This window comes from Labeo rohita, chromosome 16 (genome assembly GCF_022985175.1).
Source record: "Labeo rohita strain BAU-BD-2019 chromosome 16, IGBB_LRoh.1.0, whole genome shotgun sequence".
Classification (NCBI taxonomy): domain Eukaryota; kingdom Metazoa; phylum Chordata; class Actinopteri; order Cypriniformes; family Cyprinidae; genus Labeo; species Labeo rohita.
In genome coordinates this window covers 5,857,765-5,871,226 of record NC_066884.1, presented here as the reverse complement: position 1 = coordinate 5,871,226, position 13,462 = coordinate 5,857,765, and the positions used below count along the sequence as shown (strand labels likewise).

Genomic DNA, 13,462 nt, shown 5'->3' with positions numbered 1-13,462 from the left:
GTAGAAATTAGGTAAATTTAAATCTATTTTTGGAGAAAACTAAAGTGTTTTTTGACCTTGTATACATGTAAATTTGTTTTAGGAGACTCATAAAACAATATTAGAAGCCTTTAAAATGGCATAATAGGAGCACTTTAATTACTCACCCTCATGTCGTTCCAAACCCCTAAGATCTTCGTTCATCTTCTGATCACAAATTAAGATATTTTTGATGAAATCTGAGAGCTTTCTGACGGTGCATAGACACTAACGCAACTGACACATACAAAGCCCAGAAAGGTAGTAAGGACATCATTAAAATAGTCCATGTGTTCGGCGCTGATAGCCTTGTGGCCTGCGCACCGATATACAGCGCCGTTGTGCTATGGGCTTCCCAAGTTTGAATCCCAGCTCGAGGACCTTTCTCGATCCTGCCCCCTTTTCTCTCTCCCACTTCACTTCCTGTCAGCTATGATCTATGATGCATTCACAAAAGTATCACAACGTATGTGTTATTTTTGTTTTCTTTACGCACAAGAAGTATTCTCATAACTTTATAACATTATGGTCGAACTGATGTTACATGGACTTTTTTAACAATGTCCTTACTACCTTTCTGGGCCTTGAACATGTCAGTTGTGTTGCTGTCTATGCAGGGTCAGAAAGTTTTAGATATTTTTAAGATTTCATCAAAAATATCTAAATTTGTATTCCGAAGATGAACAAAGGTCTAATGGGTTTGGAATGACATCAGGGTGAGTAATTAATGACAATTTTAATTTTTGGGTAAACTGTTCTTATAATGTCCCAGCAACCTCTTTAGACTTCAGGATGATGGAACTGGAAGTTTAAGAATGTCAACTTGCTTCCAGTTTTTAGGAGTCATTCATGCACCACTATATTCCGACTGTGACAAAAATGAACTGAAAGCGATATCGTGATCTTGGCACGTTATTTAACAAACTGATTAAGAAATTTTTACACAAAATTGAATTAAAAAAGTACAAAATTTGTGTATTTAGAAGATGATAACTGGATACCGCTCACTAGCAATATGACAACAATACAGCATACTGCTTTGTATTGTTATATACTGCATGCTATTTCACATTCCGAACCATTTTATATATCAGCATCCTTGTGGTTAAAAATCTAAATTGGTAAGACCAAGTTTGCATGAATTATGCTTTAAGCTTTTGAGCAAACTCCAGATTGAAGCAAGTGTACTAAAGGTCACTTTGTATAAGAAAGCATCTGCTAAATGACAGCACAAGCACCATTGGTCACCATTGCTTTGCGTGTCAGGCCTCAATGTGCAAACCTCTCTCACCATTCATCCTAATATAAACTCTCTGCCACTCGCTTGCCTTCTGAGGTTTAGTATGTGATCCCTATTAGTTTAGCAGGCAGGTGGCAGGATGGGGCAGCTGCAAGCGAGACTGGAGCCACATCCATACACGTGAAAATGCGATTTCATCTCCCCCTCAAACATTCACATGTCCCCACTCCCAATCTGGCCCCAGCAACCACCTGGCAAACAGACTGGATCTTTACGCACTGAGACTCAGCTGTGCTGGACATATGGTCAGTCAGTCCCCCATCAGCCACCTCATACTTCAGGCAACTTTACATCTTAATTAAGACTGGAGCATCACAAAGCTGGATCTGCATTTGGGCTCCATCGCTCTTCTACTTAGTTAGGGATTCGAGTTTCAGATGTGAATGTGGTTGAAGATGGAAATGTGGTAAACGAAAGGCCTTGAATTTGATGCAATTTTTCATGTACCTTCTTAAAAATAAAGCTTCACAGGGGGGTTTTCAGTACCTACAGGAACCTTTCAGTGAATAATAGTCTTAATAGTCTTAAAGTCTTAAAAAGTCTTAAAACCCTTTTTCACTATAAAGAAAGATTCATTATTGGCATCTGTGGGTCCATGAAGAACCTTTAACATTTCCATTGCACAACAGGTTCTTCAGTTCTTCAGATCATTAAAATGTACTTCACACTAAGAAAACAGTTATTATTTTAGGAAGTGATCACTGAAAGGTTCTTTGATGAACCCAAAATGGTTCTTCTGTGGCATCGCTGCAAAAACTCCTTATGAATCTTAAAAGTTCTTCTTGGAACCGTAGATTCCTATAAAGAACCTTTAGTTTTTAAGCCCAAAATGAAAAAGTTGACTTGCAGGCCAGATTATTAACTAGTAACACGAGGGTCTGAGGGTTTGTTGTTTGCTATAATGGAAAATAAATAAGTAAACCATGTAAATTACTCTGGTGTTTCCAAGGTTGTCTAAGAATGTCATCTATAGATTGAAGCTCCACAAAAGCTCTTCAGTTTCCAACCGCTGCACCACATTGCTAGCACTGTAGTTAATTCGCTGTGAGTGGCTGGTGGTTATTAGACTGACCTTAGAAAGCGGTTGAGGTCTCCGTGTCGCATGTACTCAAACACCATGGCCAGAGGTTCTCCGTCTGTACACACGCCATAGAACCGCACTATGTGTTCATGCTGAAGCACCGTGAGCAGCTCAGCCTCGCGCTGGAAGTCCTGCCGGGTGGACTCGTTGGCGACTTTCAAAGTCTACACAGACAAATTAGATATTAAAATATAGTGAGCATATGACCAAGTATTTAGACATTTTTCAAGAAATTGAACATTTGAGTTTTAGAAAATCAGTGTTTCTTTTTGTTGTTGTTGAAAATGGCAGTTGTAATTTAAATTGTTTTAAATTCTGTTTGCTATTTCAATTTTAAATTTTAAATTCAAATTGCAATTTGAATTTCTCAGTTCAGTTCTAAATGGCACTCAGCTCTGGTTTAATGCTTTGCAACAGTGTTAAGGTCAAAAGTTTACATACACCTTGCAGAATCTGCAAAATGTTAATTTTACCACAATAGTAGGGATCATACAAAATGCTTGTTATTTTTTAGTTAGTACTGGCCTAAACAAGATCAGTACTGCCCGATGTTCTTCAGAAAAATCCGTCAGGTCCCACAAATTCTTTGGTTTTTCAGCATTTTTGTGTATTTAAACCATTTCCAACAGTGACTGTATGATTTTGGGATTCATCTTTTCACACTGAAGACAACTGAGGGACTGAGGGAAGACAACTATTACAGAAGGTTTTCATTAAGAGCTGGGGGGTAAAAATATTTTGAATTTGAAGATCAAGGTAAACATGTAATTATCTTCTGTAGTTTCTGAAGGGCAAACATTTTGAAAAACATATGATATTTAGGCACAATAAGAAAAATGTACACATCTTCATTCTGTTCAAAAGTTTACTCTCCTGACGTTTTTTGCATTGTTTTTCCTGGTGGCGCATCAGTTAGGATTTGAACCTTCTGTAATAGTTGCATATGAGTTCCTCAGTTGTCCTCAGGGTGAAAAGATTGATCTCAAAATCATACAGTCATTGTTGGAAAGGGTTCAAATACACAAAAATGCTGAAAAACCAAAGAATTTGTGGGACCTGAAAGATTTTTCTGAAGAACAGCAGGCAGTTTAACTGTTCAGGACAAACAAGGGACTCATGAACAACTATCACTAAACAAGAAAACACAGCTGTGGATCATTCAGGTAACAACACAGTATTAAGAATCACGGGGTCATGGGGTCATTTTTATAAATTCAATTAATATTTTCTCCTGTGGACTATATGTAAACATCTTGTATGTGAAATATCTTATTCAGGTCAATACTAAATAAAAAATAACAAGCATTTTGTATGATCCCTCCTATTTTGGTAAAATAATTAACATTTTGCAGATTTTGTAAACTTGTAAAGTTTTGACCTCAACTGTACTATTATAGTATTTACTAATATTTGGAATTTTTATTTGTATATTTCAGTTATAATTTTTATTTGTTTAGATTTTAGTAATTTTGTTATGTGCATTTGTCCTTTTTAGTGTTTTTTTTTTTTATATCTGTTTAGCTTTAATGTATATTTCAGTTTTAGTCATTTCAGTATTTCTTTCTTTTTTATTTTAATTATCCAATATTTATATTTTAATGCATTTCATTTTTAAAACTATTTATTTTCTTCGATTTGCAAATGTAAGTTTTCTGTGGTTGTTTTGAATGTTGTTGCAAATTTTGCTTGTTTAACTAGCTAGCTAATGTCAATATTTGCTAGAATTGTGAACATGACTTGTGACAGACTTGAAGGAATCAGAATTGGTTGAAAATCAGTAATGTTTTGCATTGTATACCATCAGTCTTAAACAAATGTGTGGTGGTGCATATGTGTTAGCTCTAGAATTTCTGTAATAAAAGCATTTTTAGTGTGAAGAAAAAAAAGTAATATTCTGTAAAAAAAAAATGGAATATCTTTTCTGGAACATAAAAGTAAATTTCCTTAAAAAACATTACATAATGCTTATCTACACAAATGTTAAGAGCTGATAACATAAAGCATGATCGCAGACCTTGATAGCAACCAGCATCTTGTCAGTGTCAGGACAGAGATTGGCACATTCCGCCAGGTAAACCTTGCCAAAAGCTCCCTCACCCAGTTCCCACTTCAAAACAATGTCTTTTCTTTTAATGTGCTGAACACCTGCAAAATACAAAGAAGTTTTCACCACATTTAGTACAAATTGAATCAGCAAGCTGAAAACTTGTGTGATATTGTTGAATTGTAAGACACTCACACATGTCTTTATCTTTGATGATGCCACAGAAGTACTGCGGGTTCTCTACAAAGCTGGACAAACCAGAATCCAGCGTGCCGTCATCTGAAGACGGAGGACTTGCACCAAAGTTCATGAAGCGGAGAGATACGGCCAAATCATCCTCCGTGCCTAGAACAGATGAACCTGTGGGCACACAGATAGGAAGTGGTTCTCAAGCAGCTCCGGTTTGGCATATTCTTTTCCTTTCTTCACATCTATATCCTGACCCATGTTAGGTTAATCAACTTATTGGCAATCACTGAGTCATCTGAAGTGCTCTACAAAGCTTCCTGTGTATGGTTTGACAACATAATAGACATTACATTCTCTCTAATTTCCTTGTATATTTTTAGCCAGTCACGTGTAACATTTTCACAGCCGTTAACTGTTAAGTTGGTCACTTAAAGTGGTCTACACTGTAAAAAATCCGTAAAATTTACGGTAAAAAACAGCAGCTGTGGTTGCCGGAATTTTAACCGTAAAAAATACTGTAGCAACATTTTAGGTTTTATGGTTTTAACTTAAATTTACATTTAAATACTGTAATTTCATTAATGATATAATGTTAATATAGTAACCTATTGAAGTACTGAAATCTGTTTTGTACCTTTGTAATACACTGATAACTACCAAAAGCAGGTTGTGATTAGAAAATCACATGATGAACCGTAGTCCATCACAAGCAGCTTTTAAATACTAATGTATATAAAAGGTGCACAGTGTCATTCATACAAACACTAAACATAGCAATAAACAATTTAATTACATTAGACCCTAATGTATGTAACCCAACTAATAAGAAAAAACTAAGGAGAAACATAGTTATTTCAACAAATAAACATTAAATTTGAAATTTAAGGCAGGGAATTCTAGGAATGTCAATTTACAGTTATTCAATGTAAATTTTACGTTCTTTTTCACTTCTGAAAACTGTATGCTACCTTAAAATTACATGCAATGTTCAATATAGTTTTTCACCTTATATAGTAGGGGAACTTACCGTTAACCATTTAACAGGTTTTAACCATAAGTCTTTTACCGTTAAATTCACAATTTTTACAGTGTAGGTGATCAAATAACTAGATTTGGGCATTGTTATGTAGTTGTTTTTTAGAAATTTGGCTAATGTTCTGTCAAGGTTCTCCCAAACGTTCTTTCAGAAACACTTATAGAATGTTAATTTAAAGTTAATTGTCTTTAAAATATGTTCTCAGAATGTTTTTTTTTTTTTTTTTTCACACATTTTAATTGCCGGTTTAAATGTAAATTTAATGTTTATAAAAAATAAATAAAACAAAACAAAGTCAATTTGACATAACATTAAAATAAAAATAATTGTGATTAAATTTATAAATGAACAAAAGCATTTATTCGTATTTATAATAGAAAATGTTCTCAGAAAAAAAAAAAAAATTTAGAATGTCCAGAGAACATTCAAAAGTAACATTCCAATAATGTGTGAAAAATTCTAAAATGAATGTTTCTTTACAAGGGTAGTTTACCCAAAAATAAAAATTCTGTCATCATTTACTCTCTCTCTTCTTGTTCCAAACCTGTATGAGTTTCATTCTTCTGTTGAACACAAAAGAAGATATTTTGAAGAATGTTGGTAACCACACAGTTGACGGTAGCCATTGACTTCCATAGTATGGAAAAATACTGTGGAGGCCAATGGTCACCGTCAGCTGTTGTAGGGTGAGTAATGATGACAGAATTTTCATTTTTAAGTAAACTATCCCTTTAAGATTTGCATAACCAAGAAAAAATTAAAAAAGAAGAATTCAGAAATTATGTTTTTATAACTTAATGGGAACGTTAGCGAAATGTTGATAGAACAGTGGTTTTAACCTGGGACCCAAGGGAGTGTGGAAAAGATTAGAAAAAACATAAAAAATATTAATAATAAATAAATAAACAAACCAAAATCAATTTGACATAACATTAAAATAAAAATAATTTTAATTAAATGTATAAATGAATAAATGCATTTGTGTATTTATAATAGAAATTTGGTCACACTTTATTTTAAGGTAACAAACCATTAACTGTGACTTTTGCCTCAATAAACTACTAATTTGCTGCTTATTAGTAGTTAGTAAGGTAGTTGTTAAGTTTAGGTATTGGGTAGGGTTAGGGATATAGAATATGATCATGCAGAATATATGCTTTATAAGTACAAATAAATAGCCAGTATGTTATGAATAAGCAACTAGTTAATAGTGAGAATTGTTCCCTATACTAAAGTGTTACCATACATTTTTCACAATATACATTGGGTCTTTATAAATGAAAACATTACACAAAGATGAATAGTATTTGGTGGTTTCTGGCATCTCTGAAATTGAAATTCCCTGCTTTGAAAAAGTAGTATTACAACTTTCCTCAACAAGCAGCGAGTTTTGAGGTATCATGTGGCGCAAATGATTACATCGTGTAATTTAATACTTGAGGCTAGGAGTTTGTTCAAATCTGGAACCCTAAGTGTGAGAAGTAGTGCCTTGTTATATGTTGTTTAGAACTGACAAGAAAATGCATATACAAAACAGCATCTCCAAAACAGATATCTGTCCGAATGTTTACTTGAGCCGAAGCAAATCACTCTGGTTTTTAGAAAGCAGAATTAGACGCAAAAGCTTCTCCTTCAAATCACAAAACCCACTCAAGCTATAACCGCAGAGACCCCAGACTGGGCAGAGAAGAGGAACGCGGGGAATAGAGGGCGAGAGGGGAGGGAGGCAATCAGGTCCACTTAGGCACTTTGTGAGCGGAGCGAGTGGACCTGAAAAGCCTGGCTCCATCACTCTTCTTTAATGGCTCGCTCGCGGCTGGGGCTCCCGATGCTATTTACTTTGCATGCTGTAATTAAGACCTGGCAGCACTTTGCCGAGCTGTTAGGCTGACACTGTACAAAGTTACAGCTTAGAAGAGACTGTATTTCGCTGCCTTTTTGTGCCTTACTTAAAAGCAACACAATGCCTCCTGTGGAACTCATTCAGATTCCAAAATAATAATGGAGAAAGTCATTTTGGCATGGACTGTGATTGTGCTGTCTCCGGCTTTCATTTAACACTAACTTCTTCCATGTTGCGTGAGTTGCACCTGGTTTGTTTTCGCGACGCATTTGTTTGCGATAGTTCTCTTTCCCATGAAAGACCACAGCGTCTTCATTTGAGACTGATTTAGTCTTCTGATTAACTGCAAATTGATCTGGACTTTGAAGAAATGTTGAGGCGTCCAACTATGATTTGAAGATAAATTGTCGTACTTTTGATACATTAAAAAGAAATAAAGTCAGTCATATCAGTAGCCTAACAAAGCAGTTTTATCCTACAGATAGTGGCTGATATGTTTAGATCACATGTCTATGACTACTACTTCAACCAGTAATACGTAAAAAAAGTAATAATGAACTAAGGTCTTACGAGTTTGGAACGACATGAGGGTGAGAAATTAATGACAGTATTTTCATTTTTGGATGAACCAGCCATTTAATTACATGCCGTTACATGCCAAATTTGATATCTGGTGGGAGGACATTTGGATTTGTAACATCAGCTGAAAGGAAAGATGTTTTAGAGCAGTGCAGAGCAAGTTTGAAAAGCAACATGCACAATATGCGTCATGTTGTTCATGTCAGATTTTGTTGCTGTTTTGAACTGTTACTCGTGACCCTGGACCACAAAACTAGTCTTAAGGGTACATTTTTAGAAATTGAAAATAAGCTTTCAACTGATGTACGTTTTGTTATTATATGACAATATTTATCTGAGATACAACTATTTAAAAATCTGTAATCTGAGAGTACAAAGAAATGTAAATAATGAGAAAATCACCTTTAAATTTGTCTAAATATGTTCTTAGCGATGCATATTACTAATCAAAAATTAAGTTTTGATATATTTATGGTAGGAAATTTACAAAATATCTTAATGGAACATGATTTTTACATAATATCCTCATGATTTTTGGCATAAAAGAATCAATTTTGACTCATACAATGTATTTTTGGCTATTGCTACAAATATTCCCGTGCTACTTAACACCGGTTTTGTGGTCCAGGGTCACATTTTGCGAACATTTCCTTTTTCAAGTTGGACTCGCATACTGTCAAGTGAAACTGACTTTCTGTGATATGGACTTTAGAAATATGAAATCTTAATCACAACTCATTTTGCATTCATAATCTGTTGCGTTTCTGTGCTGAACAGGATGTTTAATGAGAAAAAAAATGTTTGTGAGGATTGATTGTGTCCGCTAAGAATTAATTTGATTTGAAAAGTGGATGTTACTTGTCAAAATGGGGTTTTGTAACTTCAGCTGAAAAGGAAAGTTGTTTCAGAGCAGTATGGAGCAAGGTTAAGAAGACCAAAAAAAGCATTATTAGGAATAACATGCATTAAGAAAGCAAATACCAAAATTTTGATTTCATGTTGACATTTAAGCCTATATGTAGAAGTAGAACTTACGGTGGATGCCAAACTTGGAGTGCTGTCCACATTTATTGATGACGACAACCATGATGACCAGAAATGTGCACGCAAACACAGCGAGACCCACCGGTACTGACACCTATGAATGTGCAAAATTACAGTGATAACTACTGAAGCCATTTCCGCTACTGAATAAAAAATGTAAAAAGGTAATTGCGACTTTTTATCTCACATTTCAGTTTTTCTTTTCTCACAATTGCCAGTTTACGTCTCACGGTTCTCAGAACTGCGTAATATAAAGTCAGAATTGCGAGACATAAACTGACAATTCTGACTTTTTTTCGCAGAATTGTGACTTTATAATTCGCAGTTGTGATTTTTTTTTTCTCAAAATTGCTTATATTAAGTAGGAATTGTGGGATGTGAACTCGCAATTCTGAGAACATATCAGTCTTTTTCTTCCCCTGTTTATATCTCACAGTTCTGAGAAAAAAAGTCAGAATTTTGAGAAAAAAAAGTTTGATTTGCGAGAAAAGAAAATCCAAATTGTGAGATACAAACTTGCATTTGTGACAAAAAGTCAGACTTTATAACACCAAACTGTGTTTATATTACGCAATTCTGAGAAAAAAGTCAGAATCGTGAGTTTTTATCTTGCAATTCAGACTTAATAACTAGCAATTGTGAGTTTGTATCACAAAATTCTGAGAAAAAAGTCAGAATTGTGAGTTTAAATCTCGCAATTCTGACTTTATAACTCGCAATTGTGAGTTTATATCATGCGATTCTGAGAAAAAAGTTTTTATCTCGTTTTTATCTCTCGATTCTGACTTTTGAATCGCGATTGTTTATATCATGCAATTCCAAGAATTTTTTTAATCTCTTTTTTATCTCGCAATTCTGACTTTATCGCGATTGTGAGTTTATATCATACATTCTGAGAAAATTTTTTTATCTCGTTTTTATCTCACAATTCGGACTTTTTAATCGCGATTGTGTTTACATCATGCAATTCTGAGAAATTTTTATCTCGTTTTTATCTCGCAATTCTGACTTTATCGCAAAAAAAAATTTTCTCGTTTTTCTTGCAGTTATGACTTTTTATCGCAATTGTGTTTATATCACACAACTCTGAGAAAAACGTCAAAATTGTAAGTTTATATCTTCAATTCTGACTTAACAACTAGCAATTGTGAGTTTATATCATGCAATTCTGAGAAAATAGTTTTTATCTCGCAATTCTGACTATATTTATCGCGATTGTGGGTTTATATCATGCAGTCTGAGAAAAAAGTCATAATTGTGAGTTTATATCTTGCAATTCTGACTTTATCGTGATTGTGAGTTTATATTAGACAATCTGAGAAAAAAGTTTTTCTTGTTTTCTCGCAATACTGACTTTATTTATCACGACTGTGAGTTTCACGCAAATTATAGAAAAAAAAAAGTCTGAATTGTGAGTTTGTATCATGCAATTCTAAGAAAAAAGTCAGAATTGTGAGATGAAAAGTTCCAATAACCTTTTTTATTTTTTATTCAGTGGCGCAAACAGGCTTCCAAAGATAACAGTTATAAAACAATATAAAAAATAATACGTTGTTCATCATATATGACACATCTCTTACCGCAAACACTCTGTTCTCCATTTTAACCGTCTCTGTTGACTGGTTAGTGGGAGCTGCTAATGTTAAAACATTTAATAAAAAGTTACTTTATGAACACTGCAAAAAATTACATTCTTACTTAAACTATTTGTCTTATAGCAAGACAAAAATATTAAGATTGTCATTTTATTATACAAATATATAAAGATTCTTAAGTCAAGATACATTTACTTGATAAGCAAAATAACTTAAGATAGTCTTGTTATCTGAAAAACATATCAAAATTAAGTGAGAAAAAAATAATCGTATTCTCCTATTGAATTTATTTCATTTTAATTAGTCATTTTGCCCATAGTCAACTCGATTTAGGAATGTTTAGATATTTGTACTGGAAAACAAGACAAATATACTGACAAAGTGTGCGCCGTGAATGAGATCAATGAGTATTTAGAACATTTGATTTAGAGGAACTTACTTGGGTCATCGGCAAGAACTTGCATGTGGAGAGAGATTATAACAATAAATTAGTCAATGTTCCACACAGCTGATGAATTACATGTTTTTGCATTGATGTATACTCACCAGGAATGATGCCCTCCGGGTCTAAGGGGTCAAAAGGATTGTCCATGAACTTCCCGTTTGCCGTCGCCTGGTCTCTACCCAGTTTATTCTCCACGATGAGCGTGTAGTTGCCGTTGTTGAGGTGCGTTGGCTTGTTGAGGAACAGGCAGCCGTGTTGAACGGAGCCGTCGGCCGCGTCTCGGATCAGTTCGGTGTAGGCGTAGCGTGTTTCGATGAGAGGCGTGTTGTTGTACAGCCATTTGATGGTGGCGGGAGGATTGCTGTCCACAGCGAATGGGAAACACCAGTGATGTTGTGACTCTGGGTCTTTTAGAAACAAGATCCGCACTGGAACTAAACACATATGGGGAATAAGTTCACACACGTGTGCAGTGAGACATAAACTGATATTGGATATTTAATTGTTTCAGCCTATTTTGAGATTTAGGTTACTTTTGATATCATCTTGATTCATGTAATGGGATAGTGACAGATTTTAGTGAACACTCGTGAAGAGCAATTCAGCATTAAGAGAGTTGTGTGTGCAATATAATAAAACGATAGCAGGGCTGTGTGCATATATGCATAAAAGAATTTAAATTTGTGTTTTTTTACTATTTTATTATATTTTTATTAACTTTATATTTTTAACATTTTAAAGAGACTTCAAAAATGATATTTTGAAAATTATTATTATTATTATTATTATTATTAAAGTATTTTAATGAACTTTAGTTTAGTTATTATGTAAGAATATGATAAAACAATAGCAGAGCTGTGTGTGCATATATGCATAAAATAATTTAAATTTGTGTTGTTGTTGTTGTTGTTGTTATCATTATTTTATTATTAAAGAACAGAATTATTAACTTTTTTATTATCATAATATATTTTATTAACTTTATATTTTGTAACATTTTCAGGAAACTTCAAAAATGATATTTTGAAATTATTATTATTGTTATTATTATTATTAATAAAGTATTTTAATGAAACTTAAACAATAGCAGAGCTCTGTGTGCATATATGAATAAAAAGAAATACTGCTGTTGTTGTTATTATTATTATTATCATCATCATTTTATTATTAAATAATAGAATTATTAACTTTCTTATTATCTCATTATTTAACTTTTTATTAACTTTTAAAATATTTTTAAGGAGGCTTCAAAAATAATATTTTGAAATTATTATTATTATTATTGTTTGAGTATTTTAATTTCATTTTGTTATAAAATAAGAATATAATAAATCAATAGCATTGCTGTGTGTGCATACATATAAAAAATAATATTACAAATATTTTCTAAAAAAAAAATATTAACTTCATATTTTTTAAAAAATTATATTTTGAAATTATTATTCTTATTATTTTAAAGTAGTTTAATTAACTTTAGTTATTATATAAGAATATTTAATGAATAACTATAACTTTATTTGTGATTTTTGTGTGTATTTTAGTGTCTCACTTTTTACTATTTATTTTATTTTATTTTATTGTATTTTTTATTTCTTTAAAATGTGCAACAGCCTTTATATATTTGACAATCTAATCAACTGTCAAGAGGTTCCTACTCTTATTATAAGCTTTTTTTTCAGATTTAAACCATGTATTTTGAAGTTGATTTTAAAAAACAGCATTTATTGTTGTTATTATTATTTTTATTATTAGCATTATTATTATTATTATTATTATTATTATTATTATTATTATTATTATTATTCATATACTATTTTGAAATCAGCTCTGTATTGTTTAAAAATATACTTTAAAATATATACTGTAATAATAATAATAATATTAAATACTATTTTTAAATAGGCTTTAAAATACAAAAATATAGTTTAAAATATATACTATTAATACTGATGATGATGTTGACGATGATAATAATAATAACAATAATACTAATGATAACAAATACTGATAACAAATAATGATTGAATATATACTTTGAAATCTATACTAGATTAATTTTAACAATAACAACTAGGGTTGCAAAATTTCTGTGAAAATAAAAAAATCTCCCTTTTTTAATTTCCATAATTGAAAAAAATATAAAAAATAATAACTAATAAATAAATAATTTTTACATTTATTATAGAAAAGAATATTTATTTAATATTTAAAGAATATCTTTCACACTGTGCTTTAAAACATGGTGTGTTAATTTGTGATTTTTTTTTTTTTGCTTTTATCCAACTGCT

The 13,462-nt window shown here is 32.4% G+C and overlaps 1 protein-coding gene across 2 annotated transcripts in view; it reads right to left on the bottom strand.

The window, feature by feature from the left end:
• Positions 1–13,462, bottom strand: part of ntrk1 (neurotrophic tyrosine kinase, receptor, type 1) — a 39,410-nt gene that overhangs the window by 9,511 nt on the left and 16,437 nt on the right. The window contains exons 8-14 of one of the 2 annotated variants that reach the window (XM_051131075.1): positions 11,276–11,608; positions 11,169–11,186; positions 10,715–10,770; positions 9,126–9,228; positions 4,639–4,803; positions 4,414–4,544; positions 2,391–2,563 (exon numbers count right to left, since the gene is read on the bottom strand). In XM_051131075.1, the coding sequence (XP_050987032.1) occupies positions 2,391–2,563; positions 4,414–4,544; positions 4,639–4,803; positions 9,126–9,228; positions 10,715–10,770; positions 11,169–11,186; positions 11,276–11,608 (979 nt within the window). The remainder of the gene's footprint in view (positions 1–2,390; positions 2,564–4,413; positions 4,545–4,638; positions 4,804–9,125; positions 9,229–10,714; positions 10,771–11,168; positions 11,187–11,275; positions 11,609–13,462) is intronic. The other variant, XM_051131076.1, reaches the window with a different exon arrangement.